This window comes from Canis lupus, chromosome 22, assembly GCF_003254725.2.
Source record: "Canis lupus dingo isolate Sandy chromosome 22, ASM325472v2, whole genome shotgun sequence".
In the NCBI taxonomy this organism is placed as follows: Eukaryota; Metazoa; Chordata; class Mammalia; order Carnivora; family Canidae; genus Canis; species Canis lupus.
The window spans coordinates 27990024-28013773 of record NC_064264.1 but is presented as its reverse complement, the minus strand read 5'-3'; the positions used below and the strand labels follow the sequence as shown (position 1 = coordinate 28013773).

The 23750-nt window shown below is 37.3% G+C and overlaps 1 protein-coding gene across 13 annotated transcripts in view; it reads left to right on the top strand.

The window, feature by feature from the left end:
- The window catches only part of KLF12 (KLF transcription factor 12), a 590647-nt gene that overhangs the window by 332545 nt on the left and 234352 nt on the right, over nt 1-23750 (top strand). For all 13 annotated transcript variants that reach the window (XR_007404879.1, XR_007404880.1, XM_025441137.3 and 10 more), the window contains one exon: nt 16217-16306. Coding sequence is in view for 9 of the 13 variants with exons in the window: in XM_025441137.3 (XP_025296922.1) it covers nt 16217-16306 (90 nt within the window). In the remaining 4 variants the exon portion in view is untranslated. The remainder of the gene's footprint in view (nt 1-16216; nt 16307-23750) is intronic.

Genomic DNA, 23750 nt, shown 5'->3' with positions numbered 1-23750 from the left:
ACATGGGACTCGATCCCGGGTCTCCAGGATCACACCCTGGGCTGAAGGTGGCGCTAAACTGCTGAGCCACTGAGGCTGCCCTCCCTTGGTATTGTTGCTGTTGTTCTTTGTTCCAGTTTTTGTCTTCCACAGTTTTTCTAGCATTTGTGCTCTTAATTGAAGATTATATATAATCCCATTTTCTTTCCTTTCTTAGCATATCAGTTAGATTTCTTTGTAAGTTATTATAGTGGTTGCCTTAGAGTTTGTAATGTACATTTACAACTAATCCAAGTCCACTTTAAAAAAAATACTCTGTTTCATGGGTGGCATGAATGCCTTATAATATCAAAGTATGCCTAATCCTTCCCTCTTTTTCCTTCTATTAGCCCAACCAGGGACTGTTCATTTCTCTTATACAGAGATTTTGATTGCTAGCATGTCTTTTTTTTAGAATTTCTGTTTCTCTGCTTATGTTATCCTCTGTTCTTGCATGTTGTCTGTTTTTAAAATTCTTTTTATTAAAGCCCTTCACATATTAAACAGTTTAAAATTTTCTAGTCTCATTATTTCAGCATAAATAATCATATCTGACTGGTTCTGACATTTGTTCATTCTCTTTAAATCACTTTTTAATATGCCTTGGAAATTTTTGTTGAAAGGTAGACATGATATAATGGATAAAATGAACTACAGTAAGACTTTTAGTGCTGGTAAGGTGGAGGGAGAAAAGAAGTCCTATGGTCAGGTCTCAGTCTTTTGGTCAAACTGTGCCTCTTGACTATGAACTTCACCAGTGCTGCCCAGTCCCCACCCCCACCCCTCTTATATGAACAGGATGATTAGTGGGAGCTGGAGTTGTATATTTCTCTTCCTGCAGGTAGGTTAGGTGTGGGTAAGACCCCAGCAGGTAAGGTCCTGGTAAGAATTTCTCCTAAGGACAGGCCTTGTTAAGAAGAACTTAGTGCTCTGGCATATTTCAGATGGAAATCCTCCCTCTGGTGATAGTATGAGGGGATTTTTCTCTCATATTCACTGTAAGGACATAGCACAGCTCCTGAAGATAAAACTCACCCGAATGTGGGGACCTCACATAGCTGCATTCCCCTGGAGGTTTTTGTTTTGTTTTGTTTTACTCGTGAGAGACCCAGAGAGAGGCAGAGACATAGGCAGAGGAAGGAGACTCCCTGTGGGGAGCCTGATGTGGGGCTCAATCCCAGGACCCTGGGATCACCACCTGAGCCAAAGGCAGATCCTCAACCACTGAGCCACCCAGGAGCCCCAACCCTGGGGTTTTGAACTCTTACCCTGAACCTCCAGTAACTCTTCAGTTACAGCTCAGGTTTCTCTACTTCAGCGCTGGTTCCCACAAAAGTTTTTGTTTGAGGATTTTTGCTCTGGCAAGTTGTGGTTCTCTGTATCCTTTTGTCTTTCTCTCCAGTTTTTAGGGCAATAGCCTTATGACATCACTTTTCAAATGGATCTAACAAAGGTTGTGATTTTTGTTTATTTGGCTTTTTTCTTGTTGTTACAACAGATCGGTGACTTTAAACTTGTGATGTGGTGGACTGGAAACTGAAAGTCCCTGAGGATACTTTTAGTTCTTCCAAAAATGCAGCATTGAGAATCCAGTTCTTTTCCTCTTGACTCTCTAGGAATTTCCTCAAGTAACAATTCCAGGATTGTTACGTAATCAGAGAGCCAGCACAACAGGCAGAGTGTATAATTGTTTGTGGTTATTAGAAGATAGCATATTTTATTTAAAAATCTGAGGAATGTAAATCTTTTTGCTCCTATGGATTTTTACAGGAGAGATCGATTTTTCAAAAGACTAAAATCTTTTAAGGTATCCTCACTGCTGCTCTTTGTAGTAAAAGAAATAAAAGTATTTGGCCCATAGCTTGTTTTCTCAGGGTGCTAAATTCTTAGCACAAGATAAAAGTATCATGTGTCCATTTTTCTATTGTCATGGAATTGCCTAGAACCTAATCTGCAGGTTGAATAGCAGTATATCATGGAGCTCTGCATACTGAAAATATTTGCAGGCAATTAATATACCACATGAATGAAACAGTATAACAGGATTCAGTGCATCAATTACAAATATAACTTAGACAATAAGTTAATTTCATCTACATATTTTTTAGATTTGCAGTAGTTAAATTTTAACTGTAGCCTGAATATACACATGACTCTGGGTATATGTGTGCATCCGTGTGTGTCCTGGTTAGAAGAATGATGTGACCTTTGTATATTTTATGAGATTATGTAGATAAAAACGTCAATTTCCCTCCTTTGATTTCTCTCATCTGTTTTCCTTTTAATCTCTTTGGTTACTTTATATCTCAAAATGTGAACAGTCAAATATTTCTTTTAATTGCATAGATAATATATGAAATTCATAAAAACTGAGAACATTTATCAAAGCAAAAATAAAGAATACTACTCCATGTCCTGTCACCTGTAATTTTGAATGTGTGTATACTTTTAGTTTTTTCTGTCTCTCTCCCTCTTCTCTTTATCTCTTTCACATTCTCTTTGTTATAAGCATTGTTTTTAGATGTATGGCAATGTATTCTCCTGTCATCTCTTTTTTTCACTAATTATGATAATTTATCAACTTCAAGACAAAAAGCTACATATCATAAATCTAACGCATAAATATTATTTGTATGGCCTATAATCCATTCAACTAGTGCTCCATTGTTTGACATTTAGAATGATTCCTGTTGTTTTTCTTTTTGTTTTTTTAATACTGTAAGCAGTGTGGTGTTATACATATTTATCTATGTACTTGTCCAGTGATTTTTCTAGAATATCATTTACTTACTTTGTTTTTACCAAGATTCTCATAGGCCTTGATGTTTCTCATCTATTTGTGTGTTTTCAGAATTTAGTAAGCTTTTAATGTTGAGAGAGAAGATTACATGGTATTTGAGGCAGTTGTTACTACAATTTTATAGTATTCGAAAGGTGGTATTGGTTCACAGTGGTCTGCCCTTTATGAATACACCAGGTATTGGGACGCCTGGGTGCCTCAGTGGTTGAGCATCTGCCTTCTGCTCAGGGCGTGATCCTGGAGTTCCAGGATCGAGTCCCACATCGGGCTCCCTGCATGGAGCCTGTTTCTCCCTCTGCCTGTGTCTCTGCCTCTCTCTCTGTGTCTCTTATGAATAAATAAATAAAATCTTAAAAAAAAAATAAGTTTCCAAGATCTATAAAGAACTTATTAAACTCAACACCAAAGAAACAAACAATCCAATCATGAAATGGGCAAAAGACATGAACAGAAATCTCACAGAGGAAGACATAGACATGGCCAACATGCATATGAGAAAATGCTCTGCATCACTTGCCATCAGGGAAATACAAATCAAAACCACGAGATACCACCTCACACCAGTGAGAATGGGGCAAATTAACAAGGCAGGAAACAACAAATGTTGGAGGGGATGCGGAGAAAAGGGAACCCTCTTACACTGTTGGTGGGAATGTGAACTGGTGCAGCCACTCTGGAAAACTGTGTGGAGGTTCCTCAAAGAGTTAAAAATATACCTGTCCTACGACCTAGCAATTGCACTGCTGGGATTTACCCCAAAGATACAAATGCATTGAAACGCCGGGACACCTGCACCCCGATGTTTATAGCAGCAATGGCCACGATAGCCAAACTGTGGAAGGAGCCTCGGTGTCCAACGAAAGATGAATGGATAAAGAAGATGTGGTTTATGTATACAATGGAATATTACTCAGCTATTAGAAATGACAAATACCCACCATTTGCTTCAACGTGGATGGAACTGGAGGGTATTATGCTGAGTGAAGTAAGTCAGTCGGAGAAGGACAAACATTATATGTTCTCATTCATTTTGGGGAATATAAATAATAGTGAAAGGGAATATAAGGGAAGGGAGAAGAAATGTGTGGGAAATATCAGAAAGGGAGAACGTAAAGACTGCTAACTCTGGGAAACGAACTAGGGGTGGTAGAAGGGGAGGAGGGCGGGGGGTGGGAGTGAATGGGTGACGGGCACTGGGGGTTATTCTGTATGTTAGTAAATTGAACACCAATAAAAATAAATTAAAAAAAATAAAAATAAAAACAGGTGCTTATGAACAAGATAAATTTTACCATGTTTTGCCCTCTTAAAATCTAGTAGCAATATCTTTAATTTTAAAGATAGTTGTTTAATACTGTGTTGGAAAAGAATTCTCCTAAAATAAATCTCTATATTTAATTTAAATCATACTTGCTAATTATATAATATTTAAATATATTACATGATATATATATAGTACATAACCACATACATGCATTATATATAATGGCATATATAATGTGTGACCATATATAATCTTTAACTCCTTTTAAATCACTTTTTAATCCTTCTATACCAAGAGACTTAATTAATGATTTTCTATTATGTGACTCTATTTGCTTAAGATGCAGTTAAATTTTCAAAATTGTGACCTTAGAGTTCTGGTTTCTACAAAGAAAAGTGAAGTATAAAGCATTATCCAGTAAATCAGGTGTAGAGCTAAGAATTAAAACTCTGTCTTCTAGTTTCTCATTGCAAATTGGATTGCCTTATTTGTTTGGGTAATTATAGTTTCTTACTATAGGGATTTTCAAAGCTGTGTGGGTCGATTTTCATTGGCCATGTCTAAGAATGGGTCAGGAGAGCTTCCTGGAATTGCTATATTACTATTGAAATCCTCACAGGTTTCTTTTAGGCCCCCATAGTTTGAAATAATGAGCAAATTCACAACTCTTTTCTGGAATCTTGCATTTGTTTAGTGAGAAAATTTGGATACACAGAACGGAATCTAGAAGGAATTTAAACAAAATAATAAAACCATCTTATGAAATGTTGCTAATTTCCCAGCAGGTGTATTTTAAAGTGAACTATAAATATTCTTTATATCAGATGTTATTTTCCTTTAATATCAAGGTAGTGTTTATATTACTGGGCAATAAAATTCAATATAAAATTAAGATTCTTTCCTAATGAGTTCATAATATCAGTAATTACAAAACAGTGTTTCTTAAGCGGGGGCACCTTCCTCCCTTCACCATCCCCCCTCTTTGACATTTGACAATTTCTGATTAGTACAACTGTGAGTGTGAGAGAGTGTAGTTGGGATCCAATGGTAGAAGGCAGGGTTGCTTCTCCTGAGTATCTAAAAGTGCACAGGAGAGCCCCAAGAACAAAGAAGTATCTGGTCTAAGTGTCCATATTGCAGATGGTGAAAAGCCCTGGTCTAAAACAATGTTTGAGTTGTGGCATTGTACTTCCTAATCAGGGCATATTTACTCCCTGTGTAAGCAACATTTATTTTATCCATATTCAGTATCAAGTAGCAGGAAAAGGTAATAGAAACTCTGGGTGCGGTAAGTTATACAGGTTCAAAATTATATTGTTTCTATTTTTGTGGGTCAGATCTATTAAGAGGCTAGCAGGAAGTTACAAAGCCTGAGTAAATGCTGTGTGTGTGTGTGTGTGTGTGTGTGTGTATAATAAAAATGTGTACTTCATATTCCTGTCGAATATATTTTGTTTCTTTACTGACTTCCATTGTGTTACATTTTAGAATTTGAGAAGTATCCACTAAAGGGAAGAAAATAGCGCTGGGTTTAATTTACTTATACATGCATGCATACATATACCTTATAGAAATTCTGAGATAAGGCTGGTTGATAAAATAAGGATGTGGAAAAAAAAATAAGGATATGGAGACATAGGGAAGGACATTCAAGATGACGGCAGCATGGATAATGACATGGAAGTGTTACTATTACTGGCTTCATATTGCCACGAATATGCGCATTTTAAACTTTCAGCCATTTGGATTTATTTTATCTTCTCTGTAGTTCTTTTGTTTTCCCCAGATAATTTTGAAAGTTTTCTACATTTCGAATTACAGGTCACTCTGTAGGTATCTTCTCCAGTAACATGTATATTAGATATGTCATAGTAGTAAATATTTTTCTTTAAAACAGTGTATTTCCAGGCAAGAGTGTGAAGGGGAACCATAAGTAAGGGGTTTTTAGCACTGTATCACATAGTGTTTGGTTGCTGGGAAGGGTTGTCAGACTTATGGTTGTGTCTAGTAGTTAGAGATGTTAAATGCCCTCACTGGGATGCCCAGGGAGAGGCAAGTTGTGTTCATATGTAATTGGTGCACAGCTTCACAGTTTTAAACAGACAACATAGTTCATTTTTGCCATTTTTCCTTGAGAAAATGTATTTTAATTGTGTAGCTCAATCTTCCTTCAGTTCCTATCATCCGTATTTTTTAACAAACATACCATTACCATTCAACTTTTATGATAGTTCATAGACTCTAACACATAAACCTGAGTGGTTCTTTAGAGTCAAACAAAAATCTGATTAGAATATCCATTCTTAAAAGTAAGTTTGGAAAGGATGGGTAAAAATGATATTACTACTACTAATTTAAATTATTTAATATAACAACGTAAAAGACTTGTGAGGTACTGAAGCACGTTATGTGCATTATCTCATTGAATCCTTAAAACAGTTCTGTGAAGTAGAAAATTACCTGTATCTTACAGATGTGAAAATTGGAACCATAAGAAGATTATACACTAAACAAGTACATTGACTCTAACCCAGGAAGTGTATTTCATTGAGCCCATTTTCTAGGCAATATTCTATTCCTACTTACATTTCTGTGCAATTATGAAAGCGTACAGAAAAAACATAGGTATGGAAGATAGACTGCTTTTAAAAAGTTAAAAAATTAGGTTGTTTGAATTCTGGAAGATGGAACTGAGAAAAAATGAAAGTAGATATGTAACAGCACTGCCAGTAGAAATGTTGACTTAGCACAGGGTTTGGATTGTACATAAAATTTAATTATTATACCTGAAGACATCATTTGGAGAATCTGGAAAAGTCATAGCTAGAGGTGAATATATTTGGAAACTGACAGATTACATTTTGAGTGGAGCCTGTACATTTGGCAGCCAACCAATAATGTCTTCACTGCATTCCCAGGATCTAGAGTATGGGGAAAAAGAAGAAATACATGGCCACTTTTTTGATGTGTCCGACATGGCTGGCCAGACAATGCTAACTGTTGCAGCTTCCTATTGTTAATGTAATCTTTTAATAAAAAGTACTTTAGTTACATTCTTTTTTGGACAACATGACAAACATTATATAGTGCTTTTACCTGCTTAACCATCCTTCTTGGATGAAATAACCTGTAAAAATTCATCTTTTTCTACCTTGACTTTTTTAAAACATGCATTAAAAACCAATATTGTGCGTAGGGATTTCAAGGAATGTAATATTATATTTGTTATAAAATCTTAACTAAATAAAAACTTAGTTTACTTGTTTGCAGTTTACATATTTTCTGGGTATGAATGAGAACCTTAAGGCTGAGTTTTCCCTTTTTGTTTTCATTAGAATAGTCATAATAAAAAAATCAACTTGGGTTATTAATTCTCCTCAAAGTTCTTTTACTTATTTCCAACTCCTCAGTACTGTTTCTTCAGGCTCTGCAGGAGACAAACAGTCAACAAGGCCATGTTTTAATAAGATAATCCATTTGGATTTGATAAGGAGCCATTTGACATCATTGTAGACCAGGAAAGGTGAAAATATAGGTCAATAGTCATTTCCTTTGTTTCCTACAGAAAATAAATGACTTAATACTTGATAGTAATCTTAATTTTCTCTAGGCATAGAAGACCGGTGTTGTTATTTCATTACATAATCCATTCAGTGTTCTGGATGTGTTTTCATTAATATCCACACGATTTTCATCAAGGATAATGACTGATGAATATGTTAATGTACAGTCCTTTTAAACTTGTACTTTGGCAAATATCTAGTTTTTTTGTTATTTTTTTTTTATGTTTCACTAATCACAGAAGTCTGTCATACTTTATAAATCCTGATGAGAGTGTTAGTCAAAGCAGAGTCCATTCTTGCCTTGAAGGTGAAGCTTATAAAATGACATATATATGTTTGCTTTATTTCAACCAAACCTATGTTTCCAAGTTTGGATAAATTTGACTTTATGTATCTCTTATAAGATTAAAACATATTCAGCCTAAGAGAAATCTTCCTGTGTGTGTGACAGATCTTGTGTATGGAAAAATATGTTGAAATTAAGTGATATACTCAAATACTCATCTAACTCAGAATATAGTAGGTCCTATAAGGGATACTGGAGGAATATATGCCATGGTTGGCTTTTCCTATTGGGTAGCCTGCCTCAACCTTTGCAAACAATCTAGAAAAATTAGCCATCTTTGACACTCCCTCTCACTCTGTTTTATCACCATACTTCCTCCTCCTTGCCAATCATCAAAAGCTGTTCATTTTGCCTATGTACTATTTTTCAAATACTTTTCCTACTCTTCCTTCCTACTGCCATGGCCTTAGGTCTAGCTTACCACCTTTCTCCTGGGCTATCTGGCTCACCTATGAACTGGCTCTTCCTTTTGCATCAAGTCCTATATGTTTATAGGGCATCTTTCAAATTAATTCTAGTGCCATCTTCCTAAACACGAAGCGTAAACATACTATGTTTTTGCTAAATAGGCCTTCATAGCTTCCAGTCACATATTGTGTGATGCCCAAACACATTTCTTCCCCATTTGCCTTCAGCTCTTGAGGCAGGAAGCTTTTCTATCTTGTTCACTTGTGCTCCTAGCAGCTAGCATATGGCGGCATTAATGAAACATTTTTTAATGAATAAATGAAGTGCCATAATATATGAGACCCTTTACAGCCTGACCTGATCTCCTCTCCACTTTCTCCTCCAATGCACGTATGTTCCAGCCACACCAAATCCTTTACCATTCTTCGTAAGCATAGGGTATTTTATTACCCTATGATTGTGCTTATGTTCTTCTCGTTTGTCAACGAACAGTTACCACCAGGGTTAGTTAGACCCAGGAATAATGAATTGGCCTTATGTCTGCCTACATTTATTGTTCTCATTAGCCCAGCAAATATTTACTAAGCACATACTATCTATTAGACACAGTTATAAGTCTGGATATAGGGATATTGTTATAGAGAAGACGACAAGGCCACGTCCTATCCTGCAACTTACATTCTAGTGTAAGAGCAAATAAAGAATGTGTCAGGTGGTGATGTGTATAAAGATGGAATAGAATACAGAGAGGCCTACGGGAGAGAGTGTTTTTGGCATGACTGAAATGTAATCTGAGCAGAATGGTAGAAAATGGGGATGGGTTTAGCTGGTTTGCAGCACATGAGAAACACGGTCAGAGGTACGTTGGGTAGGGCAGGCTTGGGACTTTAGACGGATCTTAGTACTGTTTGCCTTCCTTGTGTCTCTAATCTGCCTGCTTTTGCCTTACTGCTCCAGCCTCAGTCCCCATTCCAGCCTTTTGTCAGATCAGGAGTCTCAAGCACACTAGCCAGAGTAGCTTGGGCAGCTCGGGGCATACACAGTTTGCAGCTGATGTTTGAAGACTCAGCAGTTGAGGCTTTCTATCCCCAGTAGCAATGGAAAGTAGACTTTGCCCCAGAGTTAGGCTGCCTGCCATTTTCATAATCTTGGGTAGATGACTTAATCTCTCTGAATCTGAATTTTCTGGTCTAAAATGGACATAGCAAAAAACAAAACAAAAAATAGCTGTCAGGGGAATAAATGGCTAGAATGAAACTATAAAACTTCCTCCTTTTGTTCCCTGATCTACCCTAAATGCCTAAACAGTATCTGGTACTCAGTAAGTGTTTTTTTTTTTTTTTTTGAGTGAATCAGTAAATGAATAATTTGATGAGTGTGAAGCATATGAAACAACAATGCTCAGTAGGTATATGCTCAGCAAATGGTAGCCATTATTATTATAGTTGTTAATATTATTATTTTTAGAATTGTGATCTGTGTGATCATCCTGTGTTACAAGTGTAATTTTCTTTTTCTTTTTTTTTTTAAAGGATTTTTTTTTTTAATTTTAATTTTTAGATAGTCACACAGAGAGAGAAAGAGGCAGAGACACAGGCAGAGGGAGAAGCAGGCTCCATGCACCGGGAGCCGATGTGGGATTCGATCCCGGGTCTCCAGGATCGCGCCCTGGGCCAAAGGCAGGCGCCAAACAGCTGCGCCACCCAGGGATCCCCACAAGTGTAATTTTCCATGTGTGGAGTCTAGTGTGTTGGTCCTTCTGCCTGGCCTCATGGTGTCTGGTCTATGCGTCCATGCATGTGCCCAGGGAAGGAGGCTTGGGCTGGGCATATGCTGTCTAATTCCTTTCTGCTCTGTTTCCTAGCTCTGGCCTCTGCTGGGGCTAAGCCCTCAGAATTGTTTCTGCTAGCCCTATAGAGGGTCTGATTTCTGGCCTCTTTTTCCAGGACTGAATTCACTTCTCTCTTGTCTTTATTTATTTATTGAGATACAGTTGACATATAACCTTATGTTAGTTTCAGGTGTATAATATTAATGATTCAATATTTGTATCTATTGTGAAATGATCACAGTGGGTCTAGTTAGCATCCATCATCTTGCATAGGAAAAATTTTTCTGACATCCATTCTCTTAGCAGTCTTCAAATACACAATACAGAATTATTAACTATAGTCACCATGCTGTGCGTTACATCCCCAGAATTACTTTGTTCTGTAAGTGGAAGTCTGTACCTCTTGACCACCTTCCCATTACACACACATATATGTATCTTGCCTCTGGCAATCACCAGTCTGTTCTCAGTATCTATAAGCTCAATTTTTGGCTTTTTTTTTTTTTTAAATTCCACATGTAAGCAAATTTGTTTGATTTTTGTCTTTCTCTGACTTATTTAGCATAATATCCTCCAGGTTTATCCATGTTGTTGTAAATGGCAAGATTTCCTTCCTTTTTTATGGCTGAATAATTCTTTTACCTTTACGTGACATCAAGAATATGTGTTCGCTCATCCTGACAGCCCACTACCTGCTCTGGCAAGTTAGTGCTCTCCCTGAAATGCCCTAAAGGGTTAACACCTGCCCAGCTGAACTGAAACTTTGCCCTCCCTCTCTGGCGTTTGATTGGTGGTGGGTTGGCACTTCTCTTAACCACAATTTGTCCATTTTTTTTTTTTCTTAACCTGGTTTCTGTTGTTCAGTCTTTGGCTTGCCCCTGTCATTTGCTGCAGTGCCTCATGGATCACGGATGTGGCATGAACGGAATGAGGGGACTTTGGCATAGCAGAGACCCTCACTGCGTGTGTATGGAGAGATTTGGCTAACTCACAACCCCCAGTGTGCAGTTCTTCAGAAAATGAATGACAAAAATAACATTCTATTCCACTTTGTATTATGAATGCTGAGGTGGAGAGTATTATTTGGAATCTCAGATGACATTTCTAAAATATCGGTGTGAACGGCATTGTTGGGGTAATTTAGCACTTGCCAACATAAGAAACAGAATGATCCTTGCTATCAGGAAAATATAAGTTGCTGCGTGGTACGCAAAATTTTACCAGCCCCTATGAGAGACATAATTCCGTGTTTTCAGGTGAGGTATTTATGGAATAGTTTTTTTAAAAAGCATTTTTATTTAAATTCAGTTAATTAACATATATTATTGGTTTCAGAGGTACAGGTCAGTGATTCCTCAGTCTTATATAATACCCAGTGCTCATCCCCAATTACCCGTCCCCTCACTCCCCTGCCTTCCAGCGTAGAATACTTTTAAGACTGAAGACAGATATTGCAGAATACTGTATATGTGGATCATTGAAAGCACTGAAGGGGATTTAAGTTGAGAGTTGTAATAGGGCTCTTGTTTAGCTCTTAGTTCTGCCAATATGGTCATCGATGTGCTATCCTCTCTCTCATGCTACACAGCAATGGAAAATGAAAGGCTGGGACAGAATGGCAAATTATTACTGATATTTATTTTGTACTGTTTGAGGTACTTTGATTATGCATATGCCTTATACCAAATTGATCATTGGGAGGATATGTGAGCTAGAGCTAAGAAATTCTGCTTTTATACTTAATCTAAGAGATAATAAATGTGATGCCCAGATGTATCTCTTGAGTATCAAATGTAGAAGATAGTGTTCCTGTACCATCCAAGTACACGAAACTATTGTAAAAATATTGAATGAGCCATCAAAGGTATATGAATATTTTTAAAACACTGGGTGGCGAATGAGATTACTATAGATTTTTCTGGATATTGAAATCAGGATGGGATTGACTTGCTAAATTAATGAGATATTTCTAGGAAAGAATGCATAATCTTATCAAGCCAAGAAAATATGTTGAAAGTTTAACTTAAAGGAAAAATAAAGGAAATAGGTTTGAAACCATGGACTTATTTGACCTCTTACGGATATTCCCCAAAATGTTGACACTCCCAGTGACCAGAACAACACTGACAACTCCCCAGTGACCAGAAGTTGCATATTCAATTCACTCACTAAATCAGCTCAGTTCTGAGAGGAGCTGTTAAATGAGATTCCAGAGTTCCTGAGAGGAGAAGAGCGAGAAAGAGCGAGAAAGAGCGAGAGGGAGAGAGAGAGAGTTGGGGAGGGGTGTTAATTGGGGTAGGGCGGAGGAGAAAGAAGGAAGAAGGATGAGGGAAAGGAGAGAGAGTTCGTATGGAACACTACCCCTTTGTAATCTTGAGACCTCAGACAATTTAACCTCCTGTGTCTCAGATATCTCATCTTCAGAGAATATAGCATTGACTTCTTGGGTTGCTCTAAGGACTAAATGAGTGTCCCTTTAGTACAAGGTCTAACCCTTAATAAACATGCAAATATTAAGTATTACTGTGTTTTGTTACCAAGATAATAAAATGATTTTTTTTTATGCTACAATGTGATTTGTTGTATAGTGATAGATATCTGAAACTGGTGGCTGCCTGTAATTCTAATTTCTTAGGTTTGTTGAACCTTACCTATATAAAGTAAGGTGAACTCACTGATTCTCTTGTATTTCAGCACAAATTTTGGAGTTTTGATAAAACAGTTGTGTTTTCTCCAAGGAACTGATGACCCACAGTCCGGAGGAGGGCGAAGAAAAGACTTGCATTTTGGGAATAGGAGGACTAATTCTAGTAGTTGCCATGAGAAAGTCACACCCCCTATTCTGTTTTTCTGAGATGATCATTGATCATGTGTCCCTATGCTTCCCGCACATTCCATTCAAAATATTTTCAGATGTTAGTTTCATCGAAGGTTGTACTTGTCCTGGTTTTGACTAGGAGAGCTCTATCAGCTGGACTTCTGTGTTGCCAAATCTTATTTGGCAAACAGGAAAGTCCAGAGTACAATTCTCAGTGTACATGTAATTGATCAACAGCCAGTTAATAAATCTGATGGTAACTTTTGCTTTAATTAATAAAATGTACTCATATGAAAAAAGTATTGTAAGTGTATGCATGTGTGTGTACCTGTGTATATGAATATATACATACACATGTAAATTATATAGAAATGTATAATATCAAAAGGTTTATTACAACATAAATATACAAAGAACACTATGTTACTAAAATTGATGACTGTAATTTTGTTTACCCCTTGGGAATCAATTGAGCTATTGATTCCACAGCAAATGTGTTTTGATTAAGATCATGGCGAGATATGTTTGACAGCAATTTCAAATTATTAGAGTTTATTACATATTTAAAGTGTATAGTCAGCTGAGATCCTATGTATCTGATTTTAGCTTACAGAGAGAAATTATCGATATTTTGTTCCAGGAACTATATCCTCAATGCTGTACCATGTGCTCCATTAAACCCATATCCTTTCCTGGATGGTCTGGAATACAGTGTGATGCTCAGTGCTTATGTTTATACTAAACAGGGTTAGAATCATGAATGTAGAGATTAATATGCTCTGTATATACTTACAGTATTGCTTTTAGGCTTATATACAAATTGAGTCTGCACTAGTTGAATTTTATAGTTAAAGATTGGTTTCTTAGCTGTGAACATTGTTATTCATGGTGTTATGAATAACACCTGGATGGTGAGTGATCCTGGGAAACCATGGAAAAAGAAATATTTCCAGCGAAAACTTAATTTCTTAAACTCTAGAGATGTGTTTTATTTTTCTACTTTTATAGGAAATGAAAATGTACAATCCTGTCTTTAATACATGTGGAATTATTCAAGAATAACAATAAAAAAATCATGAAAATACAGTGACATTTAAATGTGCTAAATGGAACATGGGCCCAGTCAGGTTTTCATGATTTATCAGTTTTTAACTTCAAAGACTCTGGTTAGCTTGCATTTTTTAAACTAATGAGTTTATCACAGCCTGTGAGGAAAATGGTTAAAGTATATCAGCTGTAAATTGGTACAAAGCACTAAAAGGGACATTAGCCTCTAATCAGATTCCAACAGTTCATTAAACCTGTCTTTCCAGAATCGCTCTTTGTCTTTTCCCTGCCTTTGCAAGACATCTTCCCTTTTCGTCTGGGCAAGACCTCCTCCGGGGTAGCAAGCAATATCAACTCATTCTTCATTGTCTACCAACCAAACAGCCTACGGGATGCTTTGTTAGGGTAGATTTCTGGCTGCTGTGAAGGGCAGGGGCATTGAGGGCTGGCCGGCTGCAGGAAGGCTTTCTTGAAACTGGGTGGTTGCAAGCCAAGCTGGCTGCTTCCAACCATGGAAGCAAGTGACACATTAGGAATTGAGATCCATGCCTGATGTGTAAACAACTCACCAGCCTTCATGAAAGGATTTAAAGCTTTGAACAAATTAACTGAGCTTGCCAGGGATACCACCGTTCTTTCTGCTCTAAGCCATTAGGATGCAAAATGCCTAAAAAATATGGATAAGTCAAAAGCACAAATTTAAAAAAATGCATCCTGTCAGTTTTAATAATATCGCATATTTCTAAGAAAAGAACATGACAGTAGTTTTTCTTCTTTTTATTACCTAATAGACTAGGTAGTATGGAATTTTTAAATGCTCATTAGTTAGCTCTAGAGTAAATTTGCCTTTTCTTCTTGTTGATGTCTCAGAGCAAATATTTGTGATAAGAGGCCCTATAAATTTTATTTCTTATTTTTCTTAAAAAAGAGTGGCAAGAAAGAGAGATAATTAGAGCTTTACTATACTGCACTCTGTTGGTATTATTTGGTAATAAAAACGTTTATGATTTGTCGAGGTGGGAGTTGTTTTTATTTAACCATTCAAAAGAAAAGCAACTATGTGAGAGGCAAACCCTGAAGATTTAGAAATGCTATTAACCCTTGTCATCAGAGGTGGGCAAGATATTTAGAAACAGGTCACTCTTTCTTTTAATGACACCACTTTAGAGTCATGTGCATTCTGTGATGGAGCAAAGGAAACATTATAAAAACTCAAATTTAGTCACTTCAGTTTCTTAGTATGGTCAGTAGATGAATGTAAAGTTGACATTAAACATGTTTTAAAACATGATTTTGGTCTGAAGCAAGCAATGTTGAATGTCTTTAGGATTCCCTTCATAGGTTATTGACTTTAGAAAATCCCCAAAGCAGTGGAAAAAGAACCTTCATTTAGCCTGTTTGTAAATATGGTTTGAAATTCTACTGAGTCACAGTAGAAATAAGGTTCTCCTTTCAAGAAGTGGTGAATTCACCTAAACATATACCAAAACAGAAAACAAATTGTTATTTATTTTTGGGTTGAGACTTGAGCTTAAAAATTCACTCTCAATCCAAAATTTATATTAGTTGCTTTTGAAGTAGATGCTTGGGGTTGATCTATAGAAATTTTCATCTGATATGAATTGCTGTACCAGAATTCAGTGTCTAGAATTATATTTTCTTGGTTTTCAAATTATTTAGCCTTTGACACTAATATGAGCATATAGTCATTTTTTAAATCTATTTCCTCCTTTGTGGATTTCTGCACACATACGACCCCCAGAGCTAAGGACGAAGGAAACATCCGTCTGCTTCCTTCCACTATTGCAAAAGTGTGATGAATTGTTCCAGCCCCATATAAATTAATGTTAAGGTTTCTTTATTCCAGTTTATTATAGTCTGACCTCCAACCCAGAGGTCAGAGAATCAGACTGATTAATTCAACTTCTTGGTCATTATTTCAAATGATAGTTCAGAAGAGGGGCATAATTGGTTATGCTGATATTCTCATTTAATTATACTTCATTGTTAAAAATTAGGTTAGCAGTACTAAATGTACTACTTACTATGAAGGAAGACTCTACCAGATGTCCTCATGTGAATGCTTTACAGCTGACTTTCCCTCTCTCTTTTTGTTCTCAGAATATCAACACGTTTGAGAACAGAATGTTAATGCTTGATGGGATGCCGTCGGTCAGAGTCAAAACAGAGCTTTTGGAATCTGAACAAGGGGTGAGTTTCCAATGGTGCCCCACCCTTTTCTCTTTATGATAGTGGCAGTCGTTTCCAGAGCATCTTGACGTTTGCAGAATGCTTCTGATTTTCACTGGCCTGTGCTTTTCTCTTTTCTCCTTGTCAGGAGTCAAGATTATCTGAGACTGATTGGTTCTCATCCATTTGCAGCCTCTAATATTACTACCTTGGAAAAGAGAACTTCCTGAAACTAGGAAGGCACAGTGACCTTATAAGAGCCATATGGTTTTATTGAAGTTAGTGAATGTTTTGAAAAGCTAATATAAATCCAAAGAAAAGAGAAATTATTAAAAAAAAAAAAAAAGATAGGAATATAACATCCATGCCCAAACGGCTTGTTTCTTTCTTAGGAAATTACAGAGTACAGGTATGGGAATGTTACTGTTTGTTGGATTGATTCTCTTTTGACATTTGCATCTACCCTTTTTTATGCCATGAGGACTAGAGGACAGATGATGCAATTTAGGTCAGTGAGTTTGAAATAGACCTAAAGCAAAAGGGGACTTAAATTTATAAATACATAGCAAAATGGACAAATTAACATATGGCTAGTGAAAATATGAAGCTAGATTTCTTTTTTAAAAGGACATAGGTGATTTTATAATTATTAACATTTTTAGCTTCAGTAGTTAAAATTATAATAAGGGCAATATGACTGCTTGCAGCATTGGCTCACCATGTTTTAGATTTAAGTGAGAAAGCACTGCTTGTGTGCCTAAGAGCACACTGCCTACCTCTGTTACTCATCACCACTGAGGCAGTACAGAGGACTAAGGAAGGGATAAATTAAGTAAATATTTAATCTTAATCTTATTAGTGTATCTCTTACCAAAAGAAGCAAAACATAGGCAATGTTTAGTAATTGACTAATTGGAAGAAATTTTAAAAGTAAATCAAATTTAACTTGTAAAAATCTATGTGCATGAGTTCATGTGGGACCCCATTCAAGGGGTTAGGATGCTGATGTATTAAAAGGACTTCATAATGAGGAACTTAGGGCATGAATTCAGATGTAGCATGTAGAGGGTTTCTCCAATAACTTCCCCCTTCCTGAGTAATATATATGTCAGGGTGTGATATGTAGTAGTGTATATGTCTCTTCTTCACTGTAAGCCTGTGTCTGAAAGTTTATATTCAGTGTTGATTATTGTAACTCTGCAGTGAACTTTGTGGGGTGTGACAACCAATAATACACCCTCCCTGTTCTATGCATGACATAATGACCGACTCACATTGGGTTCAACCTAAAACTTAGGCAGTGGAGCATTGTGGTGGAAAAGACCATGTGGCAGGGACTAATATTATTTGATCGTTGTAGACAAAGCTTCAGAAAAAGTCTTGTGTTCACCTGGATTTTCTAGTATGACTCAAGTTAAATTCTGTCTTCCAAATCATACAGTTTTTACCTTTGCTGTTGAACCTAACACAGGAAGGATTATTTTTATTTCTTTGGAATTTCTGTTTTCTTAATCTAAGTGCGTAAGTATCAGTTTCATAAAATAAATTTCTACACACCCCGTGTTTAAGTTGAACACACTGCACAGACCATAGCATCTCATCACATAGCATCACCATCACACGCTGATGGAAAAATGAAAAAGTGGTTTATTCCACATTGTTGCTTTTATTTTACGAAATGTTCTTCAACTTGAATAGCAATAAATCCACTCAAGTCATGCATGTTGGAGGAAGTACAGAAGCCAGAGACTACTATTTGGGTCATTAGTCAGAACCAGGATGGTGCACTGTTGTCACCAGCTCTGGGAATCTTTGATGATATCATGATACTTCTTTCTCCTTTACTGTAATATGCAGTTTGAAAGTAAGGTTTGCATGAAGTATTTAGATGCACGCACACACACATACAAAAAGCCAATATTCCCAGGGGGTTTGCATTGTAACTAAGAACCTCATGCCACATGATCTATAGAAAAATATTTACTGCCCTCAAATAGGGATAGGAAAAATGGTAGGTTCATAGGTTTTACTTAATGCTTATTTATTAAAATCAATTTTCCTCCTTGTGAATGGAGCTGTTGTTAGTATTTTAACCCTAATTTAGATTGTGTATGTTGAAGGGAAGTAAAAACTTGATTTTATTCTTTTCCTTGGCTTTGTATGTACTTCTTAAATACATGGCAGATATAATTTTTTTCTCTTTTATAGTGAAACTTCAAGAGAAGCAGCCCTGTGTTTAATGAAATGTATTATGACCTAATTATTTATGGAGTACAATAATTTGTGTTTAATCATTTATAATACTTCAAATCAATTCTTCTTTAAAATTAGGGATAAATCTAGACTTTTAGTGAACTTCATTTTTGGTTGTTTTACTGGAGTTTTTAATTGGGGATAATAGGATGAGTGATATGCGGTATCATTTCAGAACCAGAACTTTTTTACATAAGGAATACTAGAATGCTAAAGATTCCTTTATTTCTGTCTTATAGGACTCTTTCCTCATTTCCTGGTAAAAGCTGGATGAGGATTTTTTTTTTAATACAGTGTAAACATTGGTGAAATTAAAATAATCGCGTGTGATCATGGGCTTCTGAAAAAGATATTAGCAGTGAACACAAAGTTAAGAAATGAATCTGAAGAAAAAAAAAAAGAAAAGAAAGAAATGAATCTGCATCACAACAATAAATGGGAAAGCCTGAGCTTGATGTCAAGGATTGGATTCTGTAATCACTTCGGAAAACCTGATTTCAAGACTGTTTTTAAGACATAGACATTAAATGTCCAGTCTTTAGGGGAAGAAAACTTTAGTGTGCCTTTCAGGCCCCAGGCAGTATTGTAAAGATACACTACTTTCCATGGACCTCAGGTTTTCAGTGCACCATGAAGGCATATGTTCCTTCTCCCCTTCTGGCTATAAATAGTCCCTTAGGTCTTCCGCCGCCAGCTGGTCTATACATATCCCCCCACCCTTCTAAGGAATTCAGGACCAGATGACCACATTTCAGAGCTGGAAGATAGACTGTGGGATGGGTCTAGGTTAGCCACTCTGCTTTCTCTCTTCTCTGAAAAGTTCTGGCTGCCTTGCCTCATTCTCTTCATGGTTTTATGGCATGTGAATGTGATCATATCTCATCAATCAGATTGTCAGCTCTTAGAGGATAACAAGTATTTCTTGTATTTTTCTTGTAGGTCCTGGCACATAGTCAGTGGTCATTCACTTGTCTGGGCATTATAACTGGCATGGTAAAAAAACAAACAAACAAACATGAAGCCAGTCAATAGCTCATTATAAATCTGCTCTGTCTACTTCATAGGGTTGTTGTGAACAAAAAAATAAAAATTGGAAATACTGGAAACATACATTCTCATTGGCATAGTCTTCACCTTGTCGCCGTGTGAACTGGGTAGATATAGTGGAATGTCGACACCAACTCTGTGGCTTGCCTTCTGTTTGGAATTCTGTGGCTTCTGCATCCTTAGTTTTAGGATATCTAAGTAGATCATTATTGTAGTCTCTTGAAACGTGACTTCAGTTTTCTTCAGGCTTGGTAATACAACACATGCTGCTAAGCAGTCCATGGGAAGAGCATGTGCTCTTGTGATACACTTCAGGGGCTCAGCAAGGAGTATTGGAGTGACTTTGACTGTGACCTTTGGTGCTTGTGTCCTGCTGTTACAAGAGCTTCCCAAATGCCGTCAGCCGTTGGATGTTCTAACATGTTATTAAGCAAAGAACTAAAGCAGGAAGAAGAGGACTGGAACGATTCCACCCAGAGATAAGGTAGTAACAGAGAAAGGGTACTGCCTCAAAAACAAAATGTGATTTTGTTCCTGGCCTTGCAGTTTACTGGCTTGAGTGGCACTGGGAAGTTACTTCATAACTCTAGGCCTCTATGTCCTCATCTGTATAGTGGGGGTGTTAGAGGCTGGCCCAAGTTCCATCTGACATTCTTTGATTATGGTAATGGGCCAAGAGTGAGAAAAAGCATTTCCCATGATGAGTTTAACAATCATATGACAGGGAGGTTACCTGTGTATGTAGGTAGAAATGTTGTCACTTTAAAAAGTGACAGACCCAAGTTCAGATACTCTCTCTGCCAGGGGCCACTTGTGTGTGTCCTGTTGGTCTCTATCCACCTATTTCTTCACTTCTAGGAAGTGAAGGGAACCGTCTAGCATCCTAAGACCCTGCCTGCATATGGTGACTGCTGAATAAATATTCTTCCTTTGAAAAAAGCAGGAATAAAAAGAGCCCAATTGCTTCAGTTTCTATAGCTGCAGTTCTCATATTGTAGTTAGCAGAGATTAAACATCTGGGTTAATTTATCATTTAAGGTAAATCTCAAATTCTAACCCTTATTTTTTCATTTGAATTTTTATTTAAGCATATCTGGAGAAATATTTCAAATTCTTATTAGATTTTATCACAAAAAAATGGAATAATGAAGCCAGAAATCAATGATTATATTAACACAAAAATGCCATCCTATTTTGATATGATAGTGGTATTTGGCCACAGTTTTTTAAAAAAGGAGTTCTGAGTTTGTATACTTCAGAAGTGCATATTGATATATTTGCAGGTGAAGTGATTAGGTGTCTGGGATTTGCTGCAAAGTGAGATGGGAGGACAGAACGGATGGGGAGAAAGATAAGACTGACCAGGAGTCCATCATTATTAAAGCCACATGTAGCCAGTACCCAGAGGCTCTATAACCATTGTGTCTTATTTTGTATGTGTTTGAAATTCTTGAAAGTAAAATGTTTAAACAGGAAAAGAAGCTCTCAGTAAAAATAGAAGAATACATCAGTGCACGGGCGCCAGTGGGAGTCCTGAAGGAAATATGCATCACTCAGCCACTCTCACTGTTCTTAGTCTATGGGGAAAGGAGCTGACCTGAGTCCCTCCACCTGCCACAGCAGTGGTCCAGACTGTGGTTACCCGTCCACTCCCTTCCCCTGGAGGGGCAGGTGCAATTCTGACCTGTGAGCCTATAGGTAGAGTGGTAGCAAAAGTAGCGTAGAGAGAGAAGGAGAAAGACGTTAGGTGTTTTGCCAATTTTAAGTATTCCTAGCATTCAGTAACTGGGTTGTAAAAGACCCTTATGTATTATGTATTATGTTGGGAATCAAAACCCGATGCCTCTTTTTTATGTTTATTTTTTAAAGATTTTATTTATTCATGAGAGATAGAGAGAGGTAGAGACACAGGCAGAGGGAGAAGCAGGCTCCCCGTGAGGAGCCTGATGCGGGATTTGATCCCAGGATCCCAGAATCCTGCCCTGAGCCAAAGGCAGCTGCTCAACCACTGAGCCACTCAGGCACCCCAGATGCCTCTTTACCACAGCTGTGCAGTCCAGAAGGGTGTGGGTATGGCAGGAGGAGGGTTTAATTGTATCCTCCATGGTTTACTAACTTACAGATCCCTATGAGCTCCCTAATTTCAGAGGTAGGACAGAAGGGAGCAATGGTCCTGTTCCAAGAGGCAGCTTGCAGTAACTTTTACAAACCATTCTGCAGGTCATTCATAACAAGGTGGTGGAGGCATTTCTGTATCACAAAGGACGGACTAGCACCTTTAAGTCAACTATATGGTACCTTCCTGTAGTGTGGAGCTCTCGCTTTATGCTTCTCATTATTCCTCATTGTCTCAGTGCAAGGAGCTTATAGCTGGGCCGGGCTCAATAAATAGTGATTCAGATGCTATTTATTGTAAGTGAGAGCCAGTGCCAGACGGTAGAATATTGAGGATTTTAAGACAGGTGCTAGTTTGGAAAAGACCCCAATCTTCAGGCTTAGTAAAGAAATAGAGACAGGTGGAAGATGGTACCTGAACCTAGACATGTTCTATGGAATGTTTAAGACAGGCAGTTACATTAAAATTTAGTAGCTTTAGAGAGAGAGGGAAAAAAAATACCCCAACAACAAACCTTTTTCTTTTCCTCAGTAAACTGTTATGTTTAGTTTAACATAAAAGGTTTAATATATATCTGTGTGTAAAAGCTTAGCAAGACAGCGTTACTTTAATGACTTTATCAGAAGAGAAGAAAAGGCATTGTAAAAATGCCACTTGCATTACCCTTTTAACCGAGGCTCATTATTACCTCCCCTACTGTGGAACAGGAGCCAGCATAGCTAGTAAATTGGTAGAATTATCTTAGACATATGAATTTGCTTATCATTTAATATTCTCTGATGACCCACTGCTTGAGATCTTTTGATCTGTAGTAAAATCTTTACGTGTCACTACTGGGCTTCAAAGGGAAACATATGCAGAAGCTATGTTATTCCTAATGCGAAAAGACCATTAAAAAAAAAAAGCAGGAAAAAATATCTATACTTGTGAAACTCATTTTAAGGAAGAGCTATCCTCCACTAAAGAAGCAGAGTTGGACTGATTTTAATAATGTCAGAATGGCCAATAAATGTATTAATAGAAAGAATTGAAAATCAATGAGCTGTGATAGTAATTACAGATAGTACCCCAGGGAAATATAGCAGGCAGACAAATCCTTTCCCTTGGGGGCTGCCCTGGGCAAAGCTATGAAGTTGATAATTCTGCCCTCCTTTTTTCCTGTTAGCAATGTGCTTTCTCCTTCAACTTAATTTCTCCTCCACTCGCAACCCAGACACTCCCAACTCTCTGTGCTGTGATGGCTCCTGGTACCCACCGATACCCACCAATGACTGCTTCTAACTGGAGTCTGCTTAATTGAGGAAAATGTGAAGTGCTATTCTTTCTGGAGTCATTTGCATTTTTATAGGGTCAGTGCTTTGTAAAAAGGAACCCTTCTTAAAGAGGTTTCATGCTCTGAGTAATTTGGAAATTTTCAAGTTGGAGAAAATTAGCCTCTCCAAAATATTTTAGTTTATGCACAGTTGTGTTCTCCTTTGTGGACTTGTCTTCATGGTGGAATTTCAGAAACAAAACCTGGATCGTGAGGCGAGTGTTGCTCTTTATCTAGATGTGTTTTCGCGTGCTAATATTTGCATACTAGCTCATAGTTTATACCTGTGATGATAGCTTATTTAACCCTTGGAGGACTTTGGCTTCTGACCACTAGGGGAATTGACTTCTTACCATAAACAACTAGAAAACCAGACAAAATAGATGAGATGTTTTTACATATTGAACAATAGGCAGTAAAGGACTGTGATTCTTGGGAGTGGGGTAGGAAAGGATGTGAACTTTACTAGGGCCTTAGCCTTCTGCTTTAAAGTAAAGCAGAGGGAAAGAACCCAAATGGGGCTTAGCAGGCACTGAGTTAGACAGGTAGGGATTGGAATTTGGGAGAAGTCAAGGCAACTGGTTTTTAAGGGGAACAATAACAGAGAGGAAGGAGTTGTACAGAGAGAGTGCCAGAGATCCTGAAAGTGGTCCCCTTGGAAGGATTTGGCTATGTGTGGAGGAAAGCAAGGAAAGAATAAGGAAGGCAATGGGTGGAACAGTTTTTTTTTTTTTTTT